This window comes from Callionymus lyra, chromosome 9 (assembly GCF_982586985.1).
Source record: "Callionymus lyra chromosome 9, fCalLyr1.hap1.1, whole genome shotgun sequence".
Classification (NCBI taxonomy): Eukaryota; Metazoa; Chordata; class Actinopteri; order Syngnathiformes; family Callionymidae; genus Callionymus; species Callionymus lyra.
The window spans coordinates 17,226,184-17,253,944 of NC_141826.1; the positions used below are offsets into that span (position 1 = coordinate 17,226,184).

The window sequence follows — 27,761 nt, forward strand, 5'->3', positions numbered from 1 at the left end:
ATGTTTCCAGATGAAGATTAATCATTTTAGACGTAATGAACTCAATTTAAATGCCATTTTTAAAAGGTATTTACCGTCCAATACATGATGACGGTTACGATTACAGAAAATATGAAAGAGAAAAAAAATGACAAAATGTTACATATAGTTGCTCTAGATCATATAATAATTTACCATTTTATTATACATTAACTATAACTTGATTTTTTTCCAATTTTATTTTGCATAGATTTTTATTCTATACATTTATCACCCCGTTTTCAAATTATACATAAAACTAGAAAAGCTACTACAGACACACAATTTTAGTGATTTAATCCTATTATAAAGTCAAGTTTTGCTAGTTCTGAAAGTAGCTAACTTGCACTGCAGCGATAAGATGCCATACAAGTGAATGACCGATCCTTCAAAACCATCCTGAATCCAGATGGATTCAAGTCACCATCCAACTCATCTCAGAAATCCTTAAAATGCTCAAAAAACAAAAATATGCAGATGAAAATAGATAAAAATGGCTTGGATAGGCCATAGTCACCCATTAGGGCTCAAGGAAAAGAAATGAATTAAAATAAAATTTGATCATATTTCTATTATAACTTAATGTATTGGTTTAATTTAGCAATATTGTAATACGTTTTTAGTCCTTTCCTTTCAACATGTATCAAAGGTGGCAAAGGAAGAAAAGTCTTCATCTGAACAACAGAAGCTAATGACGAATGAAGTGAAAAACAAACGTCAAAAAGACATCAACATTCTCCACACCTCAACACAATCTCTCACTCCTTATCTGACAAAAGAAAATCTTTCCCTCCCATCGCGTTCCTTCTAATCACACTTTTCTTGAGCCTCCCTTTAATTTATATCCTCTTCTTGACAGCCAATAGAACAAACGCACTGTTGTGGCCTGCACGACAACACTAAATACGCCCTCGCGTCGCACAACAAACACTAACTTTCAACCGCCCTGACAGCCCCTGTGAAGTTTTTGGCAGCGATGTCATCGCTTCTCTCGAGGTTCAGAGTAGTTTACGAAACTCAAGTGACCGGAAAAACAAGCCTGTCAGTTTGCAGCTGCCGAATAAATCAACAATTATACGACTGGAGAAGCGACGTTCATTAAAGTCACTTCTAATCAAGCTGATGAGATTCAGTCGCACATTAACCGTCCGTCACAGATCGATCAGGGTCACAGCGAAGGGGAATCTTTCCATGAGTGTCAGATGGATCCTCCATGTTTCTCTAGGAATATTTTACACCTCAGACACTCGTCTCAGCAGCACATCAATTTTGCATTGAAGCTCTGCTGTGACAGTCATTCTTCTTCTTCTTCTTCTGTGTTGTCATCTCGACAGTTGCCACTCATGTTTCTCTTGTTGAAGGAAACAATGTTTAACTTTTTGAGCTCATTCATTTTTTGTTCCCTTTTTTAATTGAAGATATTTACAAGCGTGCGTCATTTTAATGAAACGACTCTTAAGAACTATATTCAGGCTCTGGTTTAAACTTAGAAAAGCAACAACAGCAAACACGAAGACAAAGTATCCGTTTAATGTAGCAATACAGTGAGATAACATCAACTGGGCGATGAGGCAAATTGTGCTTCTTGATAATGTCGCCATCTAGTGGTCAGAGTTAGAACTTGTTATCAGGAACCTTTTATATCATGTTTTGAAGAGTCTGCGCTTAAAAAAAATTGACTGAATTGAATTATGCCACGATTTTACTCCTCATTGCCTTTGCTTATTTGAGTGTAAAGCATGAGATGATATGTATTGTTAACTAAACAAGTGATATGTAAATGTTTAAATAATACATTAAATTAACCACAAGGTTTGTGTGTTAAGTGGACGAAATGGCTTCAAAACATTCAAATTAAAAAAATATATGGTATTATCATAAGTAAATGAATTAACCATTTTATTTAGCAAAACAAAGGTTATCATTTCACAGATGCATCTTTATCTTAGCATGTCACAGGTAGGGATGTGTATTGGCAAGAATCTGGCGACAAACAAGGATATATTTGTAGTATTGTCGAGTACTTGACTCTGGTGTTACACTATTTACAGACCACATGACTCTTGACGAAGTCGTAAATTCTTTCATTTGTTTTCAAACCAAAATATGTCCAAACATTAGCTCTTAAAATCGTCGACTGTATCCTCTCGTCCTCAGTCATCACCAGGATTTGATACTTTCTTTAGTCGATGAGGACATAATGATGGCCAGAAGTTTAATCCCGACAGAAAAGACGATCAAACGGTGTTTATGTTTGCAAGATAATTGTAAAAATGAATTTAGACATTTAATTAAAATATAAAGTGTAAAAGAACTATAATACAACACAATTTGATTTTTTTAAAAATGGAAAAACAAAACAAAACAAAGTTGTTGAATATCAATTCAGTTTTGGGGAAGAAGAATTTCAGACAATCAAATCATACAAGTTTTAACTGGGAAATGATCCTATTAAATAGGAGTTTCAAATAAACAGATATGTTCCCGCAGGTCAGTGAACTCTTTTCTTATGAAGAAACGGGTCTAAACTCCATGAAGTACTCTTTGTTCTTTCTACTAAAACACTTGATGCGGTTCATCGCTGGGACAGGACAAAATAACTGCCATCTGTTGAATTAAAAGAGCAGCAGGTTGGACTTGATGAATAAGAAGTGGGAGGAGCAGAAGAAGGCGAGTCATAAGCATGACCCTCAGGTTGCTTCCCATTTTTCAGTTTCTTATTTCCTCCATCATGGCTTTCACCGGGACGTACGAGCTGGAGAGTCAGGAGAACTATGAAGAGTTCCTGGAAGCTATAGGTATCAGCTTCTTCTTCTTCCGCTTTTAAATAACGTACAGAGGAGGTTTAAGATTCTCTCCTTCCAGGTCTAGGAAAAGCTAAGACGGACCACAAAGTGGTGACAGAGGTGCTTCAAGATGGAAACAACTTCTCGTGGACTCAGAAGATTCCCGGCTGGTGCTGGTCCAACAAGTTCACCGTGGGTCAGGAGTGCGAGCTGGAGACCATGACAGGCGTCAAATTCAGTGTGAGTAAAAAAAAAAATAAACTTGTAAAAGAGAGAGACTCTAGAAGTTTGATTGACAGGCTCCCGTCAGCATGGAAGATGGAAAACTCTTGATACAGTTCCCGGACTATCATCTCTCGGCGCACATCAGCGACGGCAAGCTAGTCATGGTGAGACACACTCGGGTCTCTGAGCGTCGCTGAGAATTGTATGAACCTTCCATTCTTTTCCAGACTTGTGTAACACCTGGAGAAAAGGGTGTGACTTTCACCCGAGTCAGCAAACGGATCTGACGCTGCGAGACCGTACATGCTTCAGGGACGGAAAAAAAGAGTCGATGGATGTCACGAGTTTGTCGTTTTCTTCAGCTGATGCCAGACAAACAGTTTAATAAGCCGCTGCGAGGAGAAGTGAAACCAGCGTGACAAGAAGCGTTTGATCCGAGAAGCTTGTTTTCATCATCGTTTAAAGTGCCACATGTCTCAATAAAAACCATGTTTCTAATGTTTACACTTTGAGATGTTTGTTCGTCGACATCTGCCTTTTCTGAGCCACAGCACGTGGTTTTCTTTTCCAAACTAGAGTCACGATTAAAATGGAAACTCTTTGATTATTTATGATGAATTTGTGGTTTCACAAAAACTGTTTAAAAGTTACTGTGTTTTAGAAAGTTTAAGAGCTCACAAAAATAAACATAAATAACATTATAAATAACATGATGAGTTAATGGAATTTATCATGTCAAGTTTGTTGAATGTAAAAACATTTATTAAGATAGTTCCATAATACTTTTTTTGAGTGTGAAGTTGTAGGAGTAGTTTTTTTTGGAATGTTTTCTTTTTCAGTTAAAACATCTCAACTAAGTATTATTAAATCTATAAGTAAATCCACTTTTTTTTTTAGCTTTACATTATTCCACATGGACAAAATGCCTGAATGATAGCAAAACTAAGATACTTTCACAGATTTTTTTTTATTTTTAAGCAACAAGTGTAAAAAAAAAAAGGTCTATATAGTTGCTCGAAGGATAATACAAGTTCTGGCCTCTGCCATAGTTGTCTGGGGAAATATCTTGAAATATAAATATGAGTATCATATCAACAGAGATCATTAGTTTATCTATTTAAGTGAATTAACCGCAGTCATTCTAAACTCTATTTAGAATATAATAATGTAAGTTAAACAACTTCTTTAAGGGTTTGTTATCTGCTAGCATCTTGCTAGTTCTCCCTAAACTGCACTAGCACGACACATTAAATCATTAAAAATATATATATATTTACTAGATATTATCTCTCTCAAGCTAAAGAATAAGAACATATTTCTCAGTCTAGTTAAAAAAAACGTTTCATCTGATTTGAACAACTTATAAGGAGCTGATCTTCATCAGTAGCTCTTGGTTTTTGGCACATATTTACAAAAAGGAGTTCATTGTGTTGCAAAATTACAACATTTCCTTTTTACAGGAAATAACCAGGAAACCTTGAAACTATGACCAGGAAGTTTGAGTGAGTTAAATAAGATTGTCTTAAGATAAATTGAATCCTTTAATAAAACAATATCAACCATAAGGTTCAGGAGAGTAACAAGTAAAAAACCTGAACGAACCCATTTTTCTGTAAAGGCGTTAATCACAAATGTAACCACTCGGTGGCGCTGTCGTTCCTTCGTTAAATAAATGAATGAAAGTGCGTCGAAAAGTAACTTGTTAACGGATTTGATATAGGTTTTCCTCGAACATTCACAGATCGCGAATAATAACAAATGTAATTAAAATAAAACAACGTATTGAGGAGTATTTTATTGAAATAAAAGTGAAGTTCGACCAAAATAGCAACACGAGGAAAAAATATTTTTATTTATTTAAAATTTATTTATTTTTCGGAATTCGTTTTATTAGAACTATATTAAATGTTGACTTTTCACAAATAAACAATAGTTTACCTTTTTTGCAGGTGTGGAGGAACCGCGTTTGCTTGGAGGAATCATGGCGGCCAAAAGCAGTGCCTCAAATCAACCGTAGAAGAAGTCGTCGGCGTGTGTAGGGTAAAATGACCTTTAATTGAATTAAATATTTTTACCGCAACATTTTAACGTTTAAAGAATTGATCTTTTAATAGTAGCAAAAATGCATTCATAGCAGCTTTGGACAAATAAACAGATAGCTTATTTATAACGTTTATTTCATTTTTTATTTTTACTTAATCATTCAAAACAAATCGTCAATATATGTGCTTTCTCTCAGTAGTGGTAGTAGTAATGATAATAATAATTTTTAATTCATTTTATAATTATAAGATGTTATTGCTGTAACATCTGGCAGTAAAAATTTCTGATTCTGATCTTAAATAATTGTCTATGGCTGTGAACCAGATATATATGGAAACCCTGGTTTAAATCATCTGGTAATACAGATAAGAGACATGGAAATGGATTTATATTTCTATTTTTCAATTGCGTGCATCGGGATATTATTATTCTCACCTAACAGATGCTAAAATAGATCTTTCCAACCAAGTGTCCATGCCACTATTCCTTGTAAAGATCAATTTAAACACATTAAAATAAATAAATGTAAGTCAGTCAAATATTAGTCAGAACAAAACTACAGTACTGAGTATTGAATTCTTCTCATTATGGTCCTGAAACAATGTAGTCTTTGACTGACTGGAGCCTCTGTTCTTCCCAACAAGTGTCTTCTGTGCAACATGACGAAAGACAAGAGTTCCTCTGGATGAATGTTAGAATAAAGGCGACCATCAGCCTCTCCAAGCCTTCAGCTCTCACTCCAAACTGAAGGGAGGCTCAGTCCGAAGGACGTAGTGATGCAGCATTCCAGTGCTCGTGAGGTGGAACTGGGACCTTGGAATGTCAACATGCCTGCGTTAGCATGTCAAGAATTACCAAGTGTTTATTTACTGACGTCTGCGCCACAGGATGCGATAGAGAGTGACACCAGTACGAGGAGTGACGAGAGTGTACTTCTTAAATCAACAATATTGAAGGTTTGGAAATTGTTTTGAATCTATATGTTTTAGGGTTGCTGGTAGATTTAAATACGGTTGAATTATTATTATCACATTTTGTGAATACATTAATATACTGTAGTTTGACTTAATCTGTTAAAAGGTGAGTAATCAGACTGTATTCCAGGAAAACACAAAACTATTCATAGAGCTACAGTAAGTAAGTAAGTAGTAATTTATATGTGGTTTCAAAGTGCTTAGTGCCATCCAGGTAATGTATATGTTTTTGTAAATTATATTTCTTATAATTATGATTTATACATTAATTTTATTTGATCTCTAAATACTCATAATGATAAAAAAAAACTGGATATTGCAAATGGAACAAATGTTTATTTAATTCCCTTTTCTTTAATGATTAGACTTTTTAATGTTATTTTTGTTGTTTTTATTCATTCAAATCTGAACAAATCATACACAGACTGAACTGCTACAGTGGTATCAAACTTACTTTAGATAACTATCAACCGGTCAGTCGTTCCATCACTCTGGACCAGGGACGTAAGGTTTTCCCTTCTCTGGCACACTACGATAATAGTTAAACCTGCTCAATAGTTTTCATTAGTTAATTTATTAGTTAATGATTACCTCGTAACATTGACTGCCTTATTTAAGGAATAAATAAATAAGAAACTGACTCATCTTATCTGGTTTTGTGAACAAATGCCATTTTTGAGCAATGGCAGTGCCATGACGTTGCACTATTTAGCCAGTAGGGGAGCCAGAAACAACATTTTCAATCTTGCATATTGCTGCTTTAAGGTGGATAAAATAATTTTTAGTCTGACTGAGCTACTAAGCTGATCCATGCAAGTTCACATTTAGATCTGGTTTGTAGTTAAAATAACATGTTAACAAGGAAGACATGGTGACGTGGCTGCAGCTGGTGACCCCGTCTGTGTGGCGGTTGTGAACTGAAGTCACCGTTTCCTCCTCGGAGCAGCCCAGTGGACCAGAACAAACACTCCGAACACTCGTCTCATGTTACATGTGTTTATTCCCCCCGTGGCACATTCTCATAAATGTTCTGTGTCACAAAAAGTCAAACTACAAATCGATACAAGTATAAAAATATAAAAAGAAAGTTCAGCTCATCACTTTTGTTTGGTCGATGAACGTAACAGTTTATATATAAAGAAAACGTTTTTTTCTTTAAAGTCGGCGGCTGCAATATGCAACATATTCTTTGTGTGAGAGTCGAGACGCACATCGTGTACAAAAATGACGAGTCGGTGCTGCGGGTGAGACGGTGATGTGCCGAGTCAGCTGGAACAGAAAACATATTGCACTGCTCGCACCTCAGAGTGAAGCGTCTGTGTCGAGCACAAACTTCTACCAAAAAACAAAATTAAAAAACTAAACGTCCCAAATCGTTGTTTTTTTCGCGACAAAAAGATAGGAATTGTAGTCGAGCACAGATATGGTGATGAGGAAATTCAACTTTTGGTTTTTCTTAACAGGTCGGATGCGGTCGGAGTCACACCTTCTGAACCCCAGGAGGTTCGAATGAAAACAGTGTCACATGTCAAGAGTAGTCAAATCATAGCACAACGAGTAAAGAAGATTAAAAAAAAGGAATGTAAAACATAAGAAACTGTACATCAAAGCAAAACTAAACATCTTGGTTCGTCGTGGTGAAAAGCACCTTACGGATGGGAGTCGGTCTAGCTGTATAGAATTTTGGTGGATCTTGACGCAGTGACATCATCACGATTCAAGTCCCTAAAGTCCGCATCACTCCACCCATCGATCGCGGCTAAAGTTTAGGCTAAAGTCAGGCATTAGCATGTGCAGCCCCCTTCAGCGACACTGACAGTCTGGATGTGTTTATGCTTCGACAGGAAGTAGCAGATTGGGAGCTTTAGAAATCTGGAAAGCAATTTTCGACAACTGGCAGCAGATGTTTTTCTTTTTTCTTTTTTTTTTTGGTGGCCACAAGGTTGTTCCACTCAGAAAACAAACAAGCTTTCATTCGGGTCCAGTGATGACGAGGAGGGACGTTTTAAGATCCCGGAGATGCTACATTAGCATCCACTTAAAGCATAACAGCACTAAACGGGTGAGCTGAAAACCTGAGACTGAAAACTAGAAAGAATCTATAGAAAAGAAGAACAAAAAAAAAGGATTCACTATGTAACAAATTATGTTTAAAAAAAAAAGGAATTATAAATAAAAAGCTATGGCATGTTTCAATGGCATCATATTCAAGTAATCTTGTTCCCTGATACTTTAGTGGTTCTTGTAAACATCAACACAGATGGAACCAACCGTTAACAAGAAGGCAGCAGCATTTCATATTTACACAAACGACTTCCACGTGTCTTCGCCGGTCCAGTCACAGAGTAGTGTTCTCGGGAGGGAGGCATGGGGGGGGGGGGGGGGTTGAGATGATGCACAACACACATCCACAGAAGCTTCACTTTATGTGTAGATGTCATGGTGGGTTTGCAGGGGCCAGGGTCCATTACGAGTGAACGACAGTTCAGAGAACAAAAAAAAAAACGTCCTAAAACATTTGTTATTATTTCTGTTCCATTGACCACATTTAACGCACACTGACCACCGCGAGGGTGACACGAATAAGGCAGTAGTCACAATGCTGTAGCATCCTAGTGTGCGTTTCTGAAGCAGAATAAAAGCTGAACTGTGTTGAGCTCATGGGGATGTCGGTATCTGAGATCTAGAGAGACAAACGAGGTCCGGATGTGGTTCGGGACAAAAGGACGAATCCAAGCATGGCCACCCAACAATGCCCACTTGGTTTTCCTCCGAGGGGGAAATGCTCCGTGGAATTCCTGGAGGGGCCCTTCATTCCTGACGCAGGTATCAGGTGAGGTGTTCCCGACAAAAGAGTGACTTCCACGGTGGTCAATTTGATATTTTCCAAAGCTGTAAAGCGGCAGTGTGGATGTGTGTGTGCACTGGACGAAGGGTGGGTAGGTGGGTGAAGGGGGGGGGGGTCTGGGTCACACCTCCACTTCCTTCACAGTGACAACAGTGTCGTTCAAGCAGAGTCGTAAACGATATCGGCGACAGTTCAAACGGGTCCATTTGTCATGTCAGCGTGATGACCTCCACCGGGTCGCTCTTGCCTTTGGACCTCTGCTTGCGCTTGAGGAGTCTCTGCTGGGGGGCGGGGGCTGTGGCCGAGGGCGGCGCGGCGCCGACGGAGAGAGAGAGTTCTGAGAACTGGTGTTTCGGGGGCGGGAGCATGACGGCGGGCTCTCTCTCCGTCGCCTGGCGTCACCTGTCGAAGCAGCCGGCGGCGAAGGTGTGGTGGGCGCCGAGGTACCCGCCGCCGTAGGCCATGCTGAGGCAGTGGCGCGGCTCCCCGGCGAGGGCCATCTGCATAGAAATGGGCCCCTGGATGGGCAGTCCGCGGGCCCCCTGCTGGAGGCCGGAGGTAAGACACGGGTAGGAGGGGAACCCGTTGCCGGCGGCGATCGCGGCGGCGCCGGTCAGGATCCCCATCCTGTGGCTCTGGAGGAAGTCCTGAGACACGACCGGCCCCAGAGCCTGGGAGTCGGCCAGCGCTTGCAGCTGCGACAGCGAGGGGGAGTGCTGGGCCAGGTGTGGGAAGGCGTCCGGCTGGAAGAGGAGCTGCGGGGTGCTGGAGGTGGACGAGGAGGAGGCGGGTCTCTGGATGGCCGACACCGGCGAGAGGTGTGAGGTCTGAGGCTGTAGTGAGGAGGATCTGTGAGGAGGAGTGGACTTGGCTTTGTTGGCTTCCTTTACGTCGTTATCATGGGCTCTGAAGGAGAAGGAAGAGACACCGAGGTTAGAACCTGGAACCTTTGATGATGAAACTGACCATTTATTTTCATTATACTATTCCTCGGTTCCTATTAACCAGTGTATGAGTGACATCAGAATAACATGTCAAATTCTGAAACTTTACATTTTTTATTGAACTGTTGTTGTTTTAATTTCATTATTTCTATATTGAATTCTGAGAATTCAATTGCAAAAGTTTTTTTCTTCCATTTATAGCCTTTTAAATGTTATATAAAAGTGTTTGTGAAAGATTACCGAGCTACTTATTGAACTTTCTGTCAATAATGGGGGCGCTATTTCATCAACATTTATACATTGAATTTAAAGGCTAGAAATGAAAAAAAAACATTGAATTTAGAAAATGTATTTCGGACTTTTTGGAATTAGATTACGGTATCTAACTATGTGTAAAAATAAATGAATTATCTTTCTTTTCATTGCTCAACTATATGAAAATAAAAAAAATTAAACCTTGAAATATAAAAATGATTGAAATAAATGTAAAAAAAAAAATTCAAAACGTTCCATTCAATGATTCAATATTCTGACGATACACTTCCATAATAATGCCTCATATTTTCAAATCTTACGGCCATGAGATTTTTACAGAAACATGTCCATTTGATGCTAACCAGCTAGTTATATTCTAGCTGGTAATGGTCACAAACAAAAAGGTAAACACAGATTATGACATAATGAAAGGTGGTGTGTTTAAGTACAACAAGGAACTTGAGAATCCAAAGATCGAACCGTTTGCATTTTGCATGTTCAGGTCGAATTGTTATTAATATTAAAATGTTATATAACATTAAATTCCATTCCCTCCAATTTTCTGAGACCCTCCTAGCGCCCCCTGGCGGCCGGCACATTGAAAACCCTCGACCTAACCAACCATCTTCGACGTCTCTGCTGCTATTGAAAACGTGATCTCACGCCGAGTCGGGTCAGAACCCCTCGTCTTTTCAAAGGCATAACTTGCATGTTTTGTTGACCTGTCAGGATCCCACTTTGAAGTGAGCCGGGTCTGCCTCGCGGCCACATCTGGCCCCTGTGACTACACCTGACAGGTGAGATCACAAATCAAACCGCTCGCACTTTAACGCTCGTCGATTCGACTTCACATGAGACACTAGAAGTAGATTATACCGGCTTTAATCTGGCGAAATTAAATTGGATTGATCGATCTCAACACTTGAATAAGACGTTACTTAAAGTTCATTTCAACTGACTGACTGACTGAACACTTGACTAAAGACTGAAGTGTGGGTCGTAACTTACAGCAGCATGAGTTCAATGCACTGAGTGAGGTGGTCCCATGTGTATCCGGTCAGCAGGTGCAGAGCCGTCGTCCAGCTCGGGGAGATCTGAAGGCAAATTCGTGACGCGGCCACGCACGCCGCGGCGACCTGAGACGGCCGGAAACTCAGGAAAGCGTGGTCTACAGAAAAAACACAACACGTCAGCGACGCTGCCCTGGCGATGGGACCAAGAGCGTGGGCGGACGACGTTACCGCTCTTACCTTGCAGCGAGACCTCCAGGAAGTAGTGAGTGTATTTGTCCATGAAGGCCTTGGTCTTGGAGAGGGAGGACAGCGGCCAGCCGTTGTACAGGTCGCCCTCCTGGACCGAGGCGTTGAGGTAGTAGTCGATAAAGTGGGCCGGCGTGGGCATGCACAGGTTCCAGCCGAAGGTCTCCAGGAGCAGGAGCTCCATCTTGATCAGATCCCTTTTGTTGAGGGTCAAGTTGAGGCTGCACATGAAGCCCAGAGAGTTCAGCTGCTCCAGTTTAGGCACCCGGTCCTCCTTCTCCTCAAATTTACCTGCAAAGACAGAATTACTTATATTAAACACTGACATCTTTATATGGCTTTGATTTGAGCCAACCATCCTGCCGGCCACATTAAATGACCAAGATGGCTGAATTAGGCCCCGCAAGCCATGGGTTTGACTCATAAGTATCAACACAGATAACACAAATACAATTCAAGCACAGGCATTTATCTCCCAATTAAATCCTTTTGGAGTTGAAAAAATAATTCTTGAAAATGTAGCAAGTAAATTCGGCAAGAAGTGATCTGATGAAAGTATTTAACACAATAAAGGGCTCTGTGTCAAGTTAAAATAAACATACCCTTATTTTGATCCATTTAATTTCTACCTTAGAAGATAAGGTACCTTTGAGAAAACAATAGGAGAATTTTTTTCATGTTCTCTAAATTATTTAACACTAAGTTCGAGTAAAGATCCAAAACAAAAGTCCTTGTCCAACCGTCAAAGACAGGATTCCTCGTCTGAATAACCTTTAGATGTGTTCTAAGAAGGCAAACACCTGTCCAAGTTCGCGTGCGTCTCATTTAAACGATCAACAGCCTCAAATATTTGCCCAGGGATTTAACAAGAGCCTCGCACTGCTCAAACAATGAGCAATCGTGTTGACGATTACCGAACATCTGGCGCTGAACCTTCAACGCCGACCGGCCTGCGAGGCGTCACCCGGAGGCTTATTACGCAGACCGGCACTTCAAGAAGCTCACATACTTCTGGCTCGGCACCAGAAAGAGCCATCGCAGTGAGTCCCCGCAGATCCGGCCGTCTCCATGGCAACCGCCCAGAGGCCTCAGAGGTCTGAGCGACCCATGAAGTGCTTTCAAAAGAGTCTAATGCGCTGATGCGACAACATGGAGGTGAAGAGGAGCAGGGATTATGGAAGCGTATCGGTGCCATCAGGATGATAAAACCTTGAATTTGGTAGTCATTTAATTCAATCATTTCTATAGTGAAAGGTTGAATTTCTTTTTTTATAGACTTAAATTATTTGAATACTCGTAGTTTAATAGTTTAATATTGAATGGTTGAATTTAACATTTCAAATGTTGAAAGTTTGATTTTCTTTTATTATTGAAATGTTTTGTTTTTTTTAAGCATTACATTTTCTTTTAATTAAAAAAATGTATATTATAATTTTCTTTTACACAGTGTTTGATATTCTAATTCTAATAATCAAAAAATAAATCATTTTAATTCTATATTTTTCAATTCATAGCCTTCTAATATTAAATATTAAAATGTGTGTATAAAAGAGCCGCCAACACTACCAAAAGATTACCGAGCTACTTGACTGAAATTTCAGCCAATCACGCGTCTTGCAGACGCTCATGTGACCACATATAAGCACCGACATCAATTCATCATGGCGGATTGCAAAGGAACAGTATTATCTGGTGGCAATATTATACCGACATGTTTATATTGAATTCAGAGGGTTACAAATGAAAAAAATATGGAATTTAGAACATCTACATTTGAATTACTAGAATTTCAAACTTCATGTGTAAAAAAAAAAAAAAAGAAGAATTAATTCTTATGGTAATATTCCATTTTCGTATTCAATTATGATTATTATTCATTAATTAATCATATATAGAAAAATAAATTAAATTTAAAATTAATGTCCTATTCGACCATTCAACACACCGTAGAAAACACCAACCCCGAGCAAAAGTAGCTCCATCAACTTCATGTTTATAACTCTATCGTCACTTAACAAGGACATGGATCCTGAGCGTCAACACTTCTAAAGTAGTATGTTCGTTTTAAACCAGGTTCACACATGCGTGCGAGTGGGGGGGTGGGACTCGCTGCAGGTGTTGATTCCCCCGCCTTCTTAGTCAATTTGCAATGCGACCTCAGCAAATATTCAAACAGCAAAATCGAATATTTTTGGAAAACATTGACAATGCAAAGTGAGGCGCAAACTGTCGTTCGGGAACATACTTTTGTTAGGACGGTTTACGAGGACTGTTGGGGTTTTAGTGGGTGTATATTGGGTGGGGGGGGGGGTCTGCAGGGGTAATTAACAAAGAGGCTGTAATGGCGTCTGGAACAGGAAGCGGAGGAAAAAGCAGGGCTGTTCACACACCGCCGCTCTCTCTCCGTCGCCCTCGTCCACACTTGCCCTCTCACCCCTCATATCCTCTGGACGCAGGGCTGCTCCGTCCACACAGACGAGGTCATAAAGCGCCATCAATACCTCGCCATCTCCATATAAGCCCCGTGGCTTTGATCTCCTGAGACACAGTGGCCGGCCTCCTCCTCACTCATTACTCTTTTGTTCAATCCTGTGATGCACGTGAAGCGCATCAGGGACGACTATTAATCCAGAGAGGAGAAAAAAAAAAAACCTAAACTGGTTAGACGGATGGCAGACAGATCTCACTACTGTCTCATAAAAAAAAAGTGGTGGCGTTTCATTTCAAAGAGTGGCGCAGCTGCCGCAGGAGGAGAGGAAAGAAAAAAGAAGAAACATCAACCGGCTCGAGTAACGTTTAAAACTCTGCCAACACCAACTTAGCGCCGGTGTGACGGATGATTCTATGAAAGCTGGCACGTGTTCTCTGGATTCTCACATTTATTTTATCCAACAGGCCAATCGAGAAATAAGACGGAATTAAAAGTGCAATTAAAATTTGAAAACAAGCCAACGTTAATAATCCTGCTAATGGTTGTCATTGTTGGACTTATCGGTCAAAATAGGTAGTTAAAGAAAGTTAGGAATAAACAAACAGTCAGAAAAGGACTAATTACAAGCCACAGTAATCTCTATTGTCACTCTTGACAGACTCCAGTGTTTGCTTTGAGGGTTTCCCCGTGGCCCCACCTCTTTAAACACCTCTAGGTATTCACCCCCTTTTACCTTCCATTGTGTTTACGACTCCAACAGCTTTATGTGGATAACGGCGTCATACATTTATCTATATCCTGGACTGGTGAATGTGCTTGTTCTGTCAAAGGAAATGAGCTATAAAATGAATGTATTCTTCTAGTCGAGTCGTGGAATCTCCAGGTGTTTTAGTGACACTTGTGCTCAACAATCTGACTTTTGTTCGGGTGGAGTTACTGAATAAAATCGTCATGTTAATGTAAAACCATTTATATTAATGTCTGCAAAAGTCTCAGCTTTGATTCTCAAGATCAGTTTGAAGAGTTTCAGTAACTCAAAGGGTTCTAAACAGGAACCACGTTATCAACAGTTTCTCATCAACCGTCATTTCAAACAATCCTCTACAGAAGCACTTGCAGGCAAAAATAGGAGAAGGTCGCGCTAATAGTTGGGGGTCGAGGGTTAAGATCAGGATGCACGCAGAGATAGTTGATGTTTAGAAACTCTGTTATGTTCTTACAAAACTCCTCGAGGGTAAAAATCCAGTGTGTTTTCAACCAACTTCTTCCTTGTCATTTGTACGGTAACCAACATATGCAACATGTCTTTCAATCCGTGCCAACTCTGAATTATTTCACCCTTAAATCTACAACAGCGCCCCCTGGTAATGCATGTAAACTAATGGTATATAATTTCAAATTGAAGTCATGTTAATTGAAAAAACTGATAAAATAAAGCAAGAAGCTAAAATAATCTTTAACCACATCCACCTCTAAAGCGCCCCCTATGGGAATAGAAGATCAAAACCTCATAGTGCATAGTGTCATCGACCGGTTCTGATGTTAAATCTGACCAGAAAAAAAGAGTTTCTAATCATCACCGACAAGGAGCATCTAAAGAAATCAACTGACTTTTGATAGTAGATTGTCCTTCAACCAGAAATTGACCAATGCAACAAGCTTACAAGAGCTACTTTTTTTTAGGAGTGATAACCAAAATGAAAGAAAAAAGTAGCTTTAGTTTTTCTATATAGATCCGAGCGCATAAGTAGTGATTCGGTCTGCAGCATCTAAATACTGTGAATGGAACTCTCACAGCTCATTTCGAGCTTTTATTCGCCGGCGGAGCTTTTATTAGAAGTGTGAAATCGCTCGCAGCTCCATCACGAAATCTGCATGTAGCCACCGCTGGCTGTGGCGGCACCAACAATGCAGGGGCCGAGTCAACCTTTGACCTTTCATGCTAATGCCCGGGCGGCCGAGGAGATGGTCAGAAACCAAGATCGAGGCCCGCGTTTGAGGAGTCATTCATGAACGAATCATAGAAATGCTCATGTTGCCGTTTATATTTCCACATGCGTGTATGTTCGATCGACATTATTCCGTCATGTTTAGGGTCAGGTGAGTCTGGATCACAAAGAGAACGCAGGAAATCAAATAAACCGATCGAACAAAGGAACCTGATCCGCTGCCAAGTCATGATTCACTTTAGCTTAAATATTGACACACAACATAATTACTTTGATGATGCAGGCCCTCCATGAAAGCAGGTCTCCCCGAATTATTGTCAAACCCCTGCGAGGGGGCACGAGGGGGTGGGAGGGGGGGGCGCTTCCTACTAATCTACATTTCAGGGGCCCCCCTGCTGAGCAGTTCAGCTCTTACATGTCCAGTTTTGCAGGCCACCGTCTCTCTACCCTGTTTAACATCAGCAGCCAACCTTCCTTTGAAGTGTGTTCCACTCATTTACCAACCCCCGCTGGAAGAAAAAAAAACGGGGTGTTTCGACTGGTTCCTAGGGTCCCCCCTTCAGCTGGTCCTTGACAAGGCCAACTAAGGGAGGTGGTCGGGGTGGAACTAGTCTAAATTCCAGTCAACTTATTAAGAACTTTGTTTTTGTCTCCACTGCTCTCGCTGGTTAGCAACGTTAGCTTCCAGCAAGTAACACAACACACACTCTCCCCTCCCCCCCCCCAGCCTCATGCAGGGGTCTGGCTGGCTGCTCGCATTGATGGTCTTTGTTTGAGGTCTGACTCGGAGAGCATATGGCAGGTGCCCCTCAGCGCTCCTCCCCACCCCGGGGCCGACGACGCCTCCGTAAGAGCAACTCCGACGTCACCGCGAGTGAGCGTCACGCACGAGTCACAGGATGATCTTTCCACGGCCGGGACGAGACGCAGCGTCAACAAACATCAACAAACGTCAACAAACATGTCGTATTATTCAAGTTCAGTATGATGTTGTTTAGTGTACGTTAGGCCTTCTTGATACTAACATACTGATCATGTTCTATTTTGACAGTTTTGACAGAAGATTTACTTTCAATTCATTGACATTATCTGATTTACTAGTTTCTGTCTTTGCTTCTCTTTTCTTCATATTCCCCCATCAAAATAAAACTGAAATGTTTTTTAATCATATTTAACATGTTTTGAAATGGTCGTCTTAAAATGTATGTTTTAAATGAATTGTGCAAAAAATGAAGTACTTGTTAAGAAAATGTATTATAATAGAAATATTGACACACTTAAATATAAATAAACTAGAATAATATATTTACTTGCTCGTCTTTCTTCCCTTTTGAATTACAAACATAGATCCATACGTTTAAATTCATCTGACCGTGTGTTTATACTAAGCTACGACTCCTTTTGCGCAATAAAAACTCAATACATCACTGCTCCGGGTCTCCTGTATTATCACATTATATAGCAATATATCGTATCACAGCCGCTGTATCGTGATATGCATAATTACACTGCAATACATCACAAATTTAAGCTTCTTATCGAAGTTCTTATATAAGTTTTCCTACTATATTATTGATTTTTTTCTACATTTTTAGGGGGGGGCTTGATGGAACCTCACAACAGTCACATTGACCTCTTGTACACCCCTAGTATAATCTTATATTTAATGTTATCAGAGCCAGTATTTGCCCCTAAAACTCAGACGAACTGTTTTTAACAGGGACAGACCAGAATACGAACATGTTTTACTAATAAAATAAACATCTCAAATAAATCCGACTCATACAAAACAGTGCCGGGGCAAGTAAGCAAACGGGACGCGACGACAGCTCAATGGACACATTTGACTAATCTAATCTAAAATTCTTGCCCCGGCCGGCAGCGGAGTGACACCCAAAATGCTATTACCATAACAAATAGACCTGTGTAAGCAGAGCCCTGACTTCAGGGACCAGGGTCTGTCAAGGAAGACAGATGTGATCCTGACAAGAAGAAAAAAGAAAAAAAAAGTTGACCCTCGAAAAAAAAAAAAAAAACTTTGAAAAGATCCACTACTGCAGGAGTTCTTAAAAACCTCGGGTTTCAATAAATCTTTTTTTTTTTTTTAAGTAAGAATTAAATTGGCCTTGACTTGGACTCAATTTTCAGTTGCCCCTGGCAACCGAGGCAACGTTAATTGAAGAAGGTGTCGAAATTCGCAGGTTCCTTTAACCCTTACGAATAATCTTTGTTGAAATTTGGGCGGCTCCTTCAAAAGAAGGGGGCGCACACACACACACACACACACACACACACACAGTTGACTAAAGGGATTATGCGACGACTGCTGAGAGGCATAAAGAAGGTAGCAATTAATTAACCCGGAGCACAAGGCAGAAGATTGGGAAGAAAGACAATGCGGCGGCTGTCGGGAGGTAAGCAATGGGACCTGGGGAGGCTGTTCAATAACTAGGCCAGATTCCACGGCACCTCAGGACAGATAAAAACCAAAGACAACTTTGAATCAAACACACTTTCATGCCGTCATCAATCACGGCGGAGCCTCCCCGGAGGAGTCGCATGTAGTCAAGCGGAGAGAAGAGAACCAACAACTCGGAGTCACTCGATACGGAGAGTTGATAACACGAGAACCGCCTTCGTCCACTCGGGGAAAAAATGCAGCTTTTAAAGATTCCTTAAATGTGTGTCACTAATCGTGCCCTCGCACACACACAAGACCCCCCCACAGCCGCACCCCCTCTTTCTGCAGCGTGATCCAGACTTCCACTTTGACGGCATCATTAGTCTAATTACCCATGATGCCGAGGGCTGCATTAATGTACCGAAAAACCTCACAGTCTGTTAATCACCAAACAGACAGAGACCCAAATAACTTCCACTCGGTCTGGCCTGGGCATCGACAGGAGAGGAGCGTGAAAGACGTCGTTTGAGACGACATGATGTTCGCCACAACAGTTTAAACAGGAAGGAAACATTTAGACTTAAACTGGATCTTGGTTATATCTGTAAATGATAACAAATCACATTTTATTGGTGATTATATCATTTTATTTTACTTTTATTTGTAATATAATATTTCACTCAAAGATGAGGTTTTTGGTATGAATACAATCTTATAATAACTCATTTCGACAATCCTTTAACAGTATTTTAAAATCATGAATTTTATATAAAATTTGTTTTATCTCAACAGGTTGTAAGTGATTAATCGCATTTAGTTGGTGGTCATATTGAATAATAGCATTTTTATATTTGTAATATAATATTTCCCTCAAAAATGTTGTTTTTTTGGATGAATAAAATGTTATAATGATTAATTTTAACAACACTTAAACCACATTGTTATTCCATATACATGGTCATGATTACGGCACTTGTTTTATCTTAATATGTTCGAATAGTTACCACAAAAAAAAAATCCATAAATGTATTGTTATTTAGTGGCTAAGTATACAATCCGGCTCTATTGAATTTAGTTTTACTTCACTTGGTTTCATAGCAATGAAAGTTTGATAACAAGTGGATGAAACAATCCTATTGAATTGTAAGAAAATACTCCTTAAGGTACAAGTCTAGATAGAGAGAGAGTCGAGGAAGAACAAAAACTTAAGTAGCTCCTCGTGTTACAACAGATGGTCTATTCCATCCTAACGTTACGAGGTGAACATACGGTTCGTACGCCGTCCGGCACAGTTGATTCTATGACAAGATCAGAAATCTATGAGTGTTCTCCAGGCCATATTCTACGAGCGTCTTAAAGTTTGAGACGCATGTTGGAGACGGGATTTTTGACACATTTAAGCCACACTTCCTGTTTACCTTGGCTTTTGCGTCAGAGTCAGGGAAGCAGCTCAAGCCTCAACGTTATGGTCATTCTCACAGTAGAAACCAAACAATTTTAAATATGCATCTGGTGTGAGGTTCTTCTCAGAGTTTTCCCTCCAGGGGGAAAAGTCTGCCTGTGTGTCACCGTCGAAGCTTTTTGGTGCATGAATCAGTCAAGTTTACAATCCTCAACACACAAGTTTTATGACTTCACTCCACACACTTGTAGCTTTGCAAACGAAGCAAGTCAAGAGTTTCCTACGATGTGGCCGAGTTAAGGTCCAGTTTCGCCACCAAATAGTTTTACATTTCATCAATTTTAATACATCATTCTACACATAAAATAGTCCTTTAATACTTTAATCTTCGAATGTTGGTTGGATTTTTTTTTTTTTAATCTACCATGAAAACATTCAAGACACTTATTCCCATTCAAGTGTAATGAATAGATGGGGGACACACTGGAAAGTGGCACGGTCACAATTGCACTCCAACATTCTAGTTATAAAATACAATAAAATCATCATCATTTGAACGTAAATCAACAGATTATCATCCATTTTCACATTATTATCAAGCGAATCAAAACACTGCAGGTGGTTTGACCAGAAGAAAAAACTCTGCCTAAAAACTACAAGAACGTATCCAAGAAAAACGATTTAAAAATGTACATCAACAACATTATCAGCCATGTTTAACTTAAAATAAGTTACAAGCAAGTACAATAATTGACTTGAATCTTTAAGTGAAATGGACTAAAACAAACATCATAAAATAAGACATTTACGTTTTTTGTTCCACGACTCATTCAACTCAATACATTTCTTTAAAAGGGGATTTTCGGTCAAGATTTCTGTTTTTGCCATGAAGGAGAAGCTGGCTTCAGACCACAACACCTAAATATAGATCTCATAACAGCCGAGCCAGCTGAACCCCGACGTGACATTCACACTTTCGACAAGGACGGTCCAACCTCGCGGGGTAAAAACAACACCGCCTTATCTCTGGGCGACTCCATCGGCCCCGCGAGCACCGGCAGCATCACCTGACGCGTTGTTTACCGCCGAGATCAAAGTGATAAAAATGAAGTTGTGCCGAGTCGAGGGCGATCTCCAACAGCCAGAGCCGTTTCTTCTAAAAACAATGCCGCATTCTTTCACAGCCGCCGCTTCAGAGCTGATGTAAACAATCATTACCAGCACAAAAGAGACATTTTAACTCCTGGGGAATACATTCACCCTTGAATATAACCCTTGGTTTTAATTTATTCTACATCAAGAGTTTTCATTAAAATTCATCATGGAAGTATATCAGTGGCATCAGCAAATTGAATGGTTGAATTTAACATTTGAAATGTTTAAGTTGTGATTATTTTTTCTTGAAATTTTTTTAAGCATTTTATTATTACTTTTAATAATTGCATTTAATAGCCTTTTTTTAAAACTATTTAATTAAATCATTTGTATATTGAAAGGTTGAATTTGTTGTTGTTTTTAATAATAATAATGTCTATTTATATAGCGCCTTTCTAGACCAGGGTCATATTAATGAATTAAAAAAATATACATTGTCAAAATTATTGTTTTTTTTTTTGTTTTTTTTACACAGAATGACATACTAATGAACATATTTTCTAATTCAATATTTTTTTTACATTTGTAGCTTTTTCGGTTAAATACGAACATGCTGGTATATTAGGCCAGACATTACCAAAAGAGTACCGAACTTCTTAATCCAACTCTCAGCCAATCATGCGACACATAGACGATCACAACATGACAAAAAAAAGCACACGATCAAGTAGCTCGATAATCTTTTAGTAATGTCTGGTGACACCAGTACAGAACACCAAGATTACTGTTTTGAATTTTCTTTTTTTAAATACAGAATTGAGAAAATGTATAGTATTTAGTAGAAAATATTTTCAATTTTTATTCGATTATTCAATAAAAGCAAATCTAACTTTTCAATATACATAGTATTGAATTAAATTATTATTAAAAAAAAAAGATAATTAAACACTTTAAAAATGTTTAAATCCAAATTTAAAATAAAAGAATAAATCAAAACTTCAACCCTCCAACATTAAGATGGCACCGATCAACTTCCATACTTGTCGGGCAGATGTTTCATATGAACGTTTGTACTCACTAGCTAGGAGGAGGCACGAGAGGGCGATGACGTAAAGCTGCTTGACGGCCACGTCGTAGTGGTCCATGAACAGGTCCAGCAGGTAGACGGCCAGGTGTCGGGCGGTGGGGCACAGCTGGTAGCGGTTGCTCAGGATGGCCAACAGATCTGCAAAGTAGCGCCGCATGCCGATCTGCGGCGAATGTGCCCGGAACACCGGAAGCTTCAGCTCCTGGAGAGAGAGATCGGAAAGAGACATTAATGAAAGGCACTTTAAATCCGAAGTATAAGCGAAAATCTTTAATTAAACAAACTATTTTTCCTGCTTAACTAAAGTTTTCTGAAGTTTTAATTGGGGTTTAATGTGGATCGTGGCTAGGGTCTCTGAATAACGTGCTAATGGTGCGAGAGTGGGGGTTGCTGAGGTGGTTGAGTGGTAGATAGGATTAGGTTCCACCCGGGGCACATCTCCTATTCATGTTCAATTAGCCACATGTGTTTCAAAGTGGAAGGAAGATACTCAGGGGCATTAGCATTGAATACGATTCGGGTTTCTCCCCAATCAGCCGCGGAGAGAAGACCCCGAGCTCCGGTTTCTCTCGACACTCTGGGAAACAAGAGACTTTTCTTTTTTTTTTTTTACTTTGTCTGGACTCGGGCTCGCGCCCCTTCTGCTTCTAAGCTGCTTATATGAGGAAATTGTTTTTGTTTTCAGAAATATTGAGCAAATCCCTGCAAAAAAAAGGGAAAAAAAAGCTTTCAATTTGGAGACAAGGGATTGAGGCTGGAGGTTTAATCTCCTTACAGCAAAGAGGTCCTTTCAGAGTTAAAACAAACGTTGAATCTGGCAACAACAATAACTTTACATAAAAATAAATATTTTGTAGATTTAACAAAAACTAGTTATGTAGATAAGAAAGTTGAAATAATATTTTTGCCGAATTAGATCAGGGGTCCCCAAGTTTTTTTTTTGTTTAATGTCAGCATTACATCCAAGGAACGACCTTCAAATAAACTGAAAATATATTTTATAGAGATTGTTTCACTCATTTTACTAGTATACTATACAAGGTTATTTTTATAGAGTAAACCTAAGCTAGCATCTTGGCTTCAGAGGAAAATCAATCAATTTTTTCAACAAACAAACAATTGTCCTCTCAGACAGTAATAATCAATGGAAACAAAAGTAATAGAATTGTGTTTTTCTTTCTGTGCGGCCCAGAAACAAACTCTCAGACCAGGAGTTGGGAACCATGTATTAACAATGAAAACAAAAAGATAAACAACTATTATTTATTGCCCAGTCGTCAAGTATTTTATGCAACGTCATTAAAAAAATAGTGACACGTACTAGTTCAAATTATTGGCTCTTATTTTCTTTCTTTCAGTATTTAAATCTGTTAAAGTTTATTTAAGAGGTTTATTAACAAGATCCATGATTGTTTTCTCATGTTTTCACAGGAGTTTATTCTCACATATAAATAATTTCGTTGGTTAATTAAATAAATTAAAGTCAGTATCAAAATTGTTGCGTTTCGTTCCGTTTCCTTTCAACTGGTTGGTTAATCTGAATTAAAAGATACTAAAGAACTTCAATGGAATCCAGAAATAAACACAGACCAGCCCCCCCTCATCTAACAGCCCTCATCCCGTCCCCAAAAAACTCTCCTCCCACAGCTTCACCCATGCTTCTGGTCCATCTGCCCGTCTGGGGGTACGACTTGACGCTAAGAGGTGGGGGGTAGACCACCAGAGTCTGGGAGGGGTGGTTTTTGAGTGGTAGGGGAGGGGGGGTGGCTGCAGGACGTGAGGTGCCTTTGTGGGGGACCCACATCGTAATTAGGGATTCCACAGCTGCCTCCGGCTGATTTGCATGTCTGATAATTCGCCACATGCTACACAACACGACTATCTCCCACATCAGGGCATTACTGCTGCAGCAAACGTCATTAAACCAGTGTGTGTGTGTGTGGCAGGATATCTGAACGCAGCAGAAGGGCGCTTTAATTAACATGCACCTTAAAAGTCACCTTTCCATGGCGGTTTGAATTCAAGCCCGCAACCGATTCACGCGAATCAATTACGGGAAAGACAATGAAGTCGAATCAATCTAAAGCTGAAGTCGTCCGTCAACCCCTCGGTTAAATTGTGTCATCATTACCGTTTATGCTCGAGTCATTTCCTCTCATAATCTGCTGCGGTACACAAGAAGAAGTCATCGTGAATTCCAAGAGGATTATAACCCTTTTTTTCTTTCTTGGTTTCCAACAAACTACATCTTTAAGATGATCTAAATGATGTTTGTTTCACAGCAACTCTGGGAATGTAAATACCCCCCCCCCCCACCCCTATATTATTTTGGTAAACATGCCAGGAATCTGTCAATCAACCTCTTCCTCACCACCCAGTGTCTGGTTTCAAATCACCACCAGCATGTGAAATGAAAACCAGATCACTTAATTCTCCAGAAGAAACACGACGAAGATGAGCCACTAATGGAGAAACAAATCAGATACGTTCGTCGTGTGTCTGGATGACTGGCGGCTCCGGCTCGGAGTGAAACCATACGATGCGTTAATGAATACGTCGACGATTAATTAGCCTCGAATCTTCCGTGTAATCTGATTTATTCACGCGATTATAGAGACAACATTCCGTTTAAATAAAACGTGTTAAATCCCAGATTTCAGGACCTCGTAACGCTACTGACGAATAAGGATTTCTTCTTTACTAGAAAGCAACATTTCATTATTTTTGGAGAATAAAATTGTGAATTTGTACAATTAAATAAAAAAAGCATATGTCTTAACAAGAAGGATCTGTCTCGCCTGCGGTTGATTCAGAACTCTGCAGCGAGAATTCTGACCCGCTATAGTAGAAGAACTCGCATTTCTCTGATCCTTAAAACGCTTCACTGGCTTCCAGTTTCTTTCAGGATCAACTTTAAAATTCTGGTTCTTACTTTCTTAATTTTCTGGAACTCCTGTTGTGTTATCAGTTTTATCTTGCCCTTTAAAGTATATACTTTATTGAATATTGTTTTGATTGTTTAAGCGCTTTGTGACCCTGGTCTGGAAAAGCGCTATATAAATAAAAATTACTTACTTAGATTAGTAAATATTCAAATGTATTAAATCCGCAAAAAGATGGGTAGTTTCATCATCATCGCGCACCTTCAATCTATATTATAATATTGTGTTGTTATCTAAACTTAACATATAACTGAGAAACTCAACAAATAAAAACACAGCGTATAAATCACCTGACGACATGGAAAACAGCAGCGTCGCACCGACATGTCTTATCCGTCGCTCGAAAACATCGCCTCTACTGTAACAATTGTCTCTGAGGAATGTTCTTCGCTTCATAGCTTTGAACTACATCAATCCCCCCGTGAGGAAGTTTAGCTCCGGGCTGCGGTGACACAGCTTCCCAGACTAAAAAAACTCTGCTTCAGCTCTCCGTTGCTAAATGTTACGACTGAATCTTGATTTAAAACGTATCTTCAATCCATGTTGGCGGAGCGACAAGTCCACTTCACGAGGTTGACAAACTGTACTATTAATGTTTTTATTCAGAATCAGAAACTTTTATTGCCAGTGATGCAAGTACAGAATTAAATACGATAATAGAACCAAAGCACCAACGCAGCCATTCTGTAAGTAAGTAAGTATTTATTTATATAGCGCTTTTCCAGACCAGGGTCACAAAGCGTTTGAACAATCAAAACAATACTCAATAAAGTATATACTTTAAAGGTCAAGATAAAACTGATAACACAACAGGAGTTCCAGAAAATCAAGGAAAAGCCTGAACAAATAAAAACGTCTTAAGATGATTCTGTGGCACCCGTTATTAAAAAAGTTAAACACCCCTAAAAACACAGAAATTCTTTGTATACTCTTCGTCTTTCCTCCTTTAATAAAGCTTGAAATAGTCAAATTAATACACACTTGTGACGTCTAACCGACACAAAAGTATTCCTGAAGGAACCACAACCAATCTGAGATGCATTAAAAGAACATTACTACTATTAAAGCGCCACAATCTTAAAGAAAACGTCATATTATTTTGCATTATGGCGACACGTCCGTTGCAAATAAGCAAAGTTGTAAGTCAATAACTGAACTTTGCTCTGTACCGGCCGGTCTTACTGGGATTATGAGCCGAGGAGAATGCGATAATCCAAGTATCAATGCTGGGGTTTTGAAGTTGAAGCTGAGACATCAGAGACGTTTATTGCCAGCATTGTAAACACAACATTTTTTTTTAGTGGTGCCAGCTCAGAATAAATGTAAGTAAGTAAGTAATTTTTATTTATATAGCGCTTTTCCAGACCAGGGTCACAAAGTGCTTAAACAATCAAAACAATATTCAATAAAGTATATACTTTAAAGGTCAAGATAATACTGAGAACACAACAGGAGTTCCAGAAAATCAAGGAAGATCCTAAACAAATAAAAACATCTTAAGATGTTTCTTGAAGGAGTCAGTAGATCCATCAAACGCAAAGAAAGAGAGGAAGATCGTAGAAGATTAAATTAAAAATAAGCAGTAGAAAAACAGAACCCATGCAGCTCCTACATTAAGGCTAATGTAAGATCAATAATAGTGGATTTTAACCCTGTTTTTCTGGACTCACCTTGATGCGGAGAGACTGATGGATGTCGGATGCTAGCTGTCCTTTCCACCATAGTTGCTCCCTTTCCATCTTTTCCCATCCAGGAGAGATTTTCCAGAATCTGATGTCCCTGCCCAAGAAGAATCCAGACCCTGTTCAAGAGAAAGAAAGGTTTTTGATGGAGTCACAACAAGCGGACATGTGGTCGAGTTGACAAAAGTCTTGTGTGTGACGCGTTTCAAAGGCGCTGGAAAAGTCTCGCGTCGTCTGACGAGGAAATTTAAATGGACCGTTGACGCGGTCGGTCCACGAGGATCAAAGGATCCTTTAACGGGTGGAATATTTTCAGGGTCACCGAGAGAGAAAAACAAGGGAACTTAAAGGGGGGGAAGCAGCGGAGCTCGTCCAAGTTGTTTCGCCCACCGAAGCTAACGCTCGCCCGGGTCGAAAAAAAACAACAATAATAGCGATAAGTCGAATAACGGGAGAATATTGTGGAGCAGAAGGAAGGAGAAACTTTTTCCAAACATCCGGGTGATGCTCGTGTCACTCACCGCTTCGACAGGAATGCCCCCCAGACCCCTTTGTCTCAGTCCGACATCCTGAACGAGAGAAGTCCTCTTTCGGCTTCAACTTTAAGAGGATTTTCCCGGCGTCGAGTGCGGTTCCGGGGTCTTTAAAGCCACTCGTTGTGGGGGTCTCGAGTCAGGCGAGAAGACACGGGAGCTTCTTTTTTTTTCGTCGCGGCGTTTTCTCGCGGTTCGCACTTTTTCCGAGTGGAGTGAGTCTCCGCCGCTGACGCTCTCAGTGCTGCTCGACAGAGTCTGTTCGGCTGCACCAGCTGCTGGCGTGCGAGGCTGGCTGCGTGCGACGTCACGCCACCGCGCTGCATCGTGGGAGTTGTAGTCACAAACGGAGCTACGTTTACGGGACTCGCCCACTCTTATTTTTCTTTCATATTAAAGAAACTAAATTAATACATGTTATTATCATTTATAATTTTAAGATATTTATTAATTTTTCATTTTTATTATTATTATTTTTTATTATTATTTTAGGAATCAAATATATTTTAACGACGTTGAAGAAAAGATGACACATTTTTTTTTAATTAAGTTTGATCCAATTATTCTATCGTCATTGCACAATCGATCCATCTATTAGTAAAATTAAATCAATTATTTTAAAAAAGAAAAACATTGTCAAATTTAAACAAGCGTCAAGATGTTTAATTGTATCGTGAATTTCTGTTCCTAAAATTTTTTTTAGATATAGATAATAGTAAATAATTACTATTTTAAATACGTTTATGTATTAAGAAAACATTTGGGTAACGTGTTGACTTTTGACTCGGGTTCTCTCTCATTTAGCGCCTCCTGGTGTCAGATGTTGGTAAGTAAGTAAATAAGTAATTTTTATTTGTATAGCGCTTTTCCAGACCAGGGTCACAAAG

The 27,761-nt window shown here is 39.6% G+C and overlaps 2 protein-coding genes across 2 annotated transcripts; one reads left to right on the forward strand and one right to left on the reverse strand.

Moving 5' to 3' along the window:
• Positions 1-2,684: 2,684 nt before the first annotated feature.
• Positions 2,685-3,533, forward strand: LOC148072061 (gastrotropin-like). The gene is made up of 4 exons (XM_087798847.1): positions 2,685-2,816; positions 2,884-3,044; positions 3,104-3,193; positions 3,257-3,533. The coding sequence occupies exons 1-4, from the start codon at positions 2,702-2,704 to the stop codon at positions 3,314-3,316; spliced, it is 426 nt and encodes a 141-aa protein (XP_087654973.1). The 5' UTR covers positions 2,685-2,701; the 3' UTR covers positions 3,317-3,533.
• Positions 3,534-7,056: 3,523 nt separating this feature from the next.
• On the reverse strand, positions 7,057-27,116 carry ccnjl (cyclin J-like). Its single transcript, XM_087799021.1, has 6 exons — positions 26,863-27,116; positions 26,330-26,460; positions 21,709-21,919; positions 11,344-11,643; positions 11,102-11,261; positions 7,057-9,800 (listed from the first exon to the last, which is right to left on the reverse strand). The coding sequence occupies exons 2-6, from the start codon at positions 26,396-26,398 to the stop codon at positions 9,293-9,295; spliced, it is 1,248 nt and encodes a 415-aa protein (XP_087655147.1). The 5' UTR covers positions 26,399-26,460; positions 26,863-27,116; the 3' UTR covers positions 7,057-9,292.
• Positions 27,117-27,761: the final 645 nt, after the last annotated feature.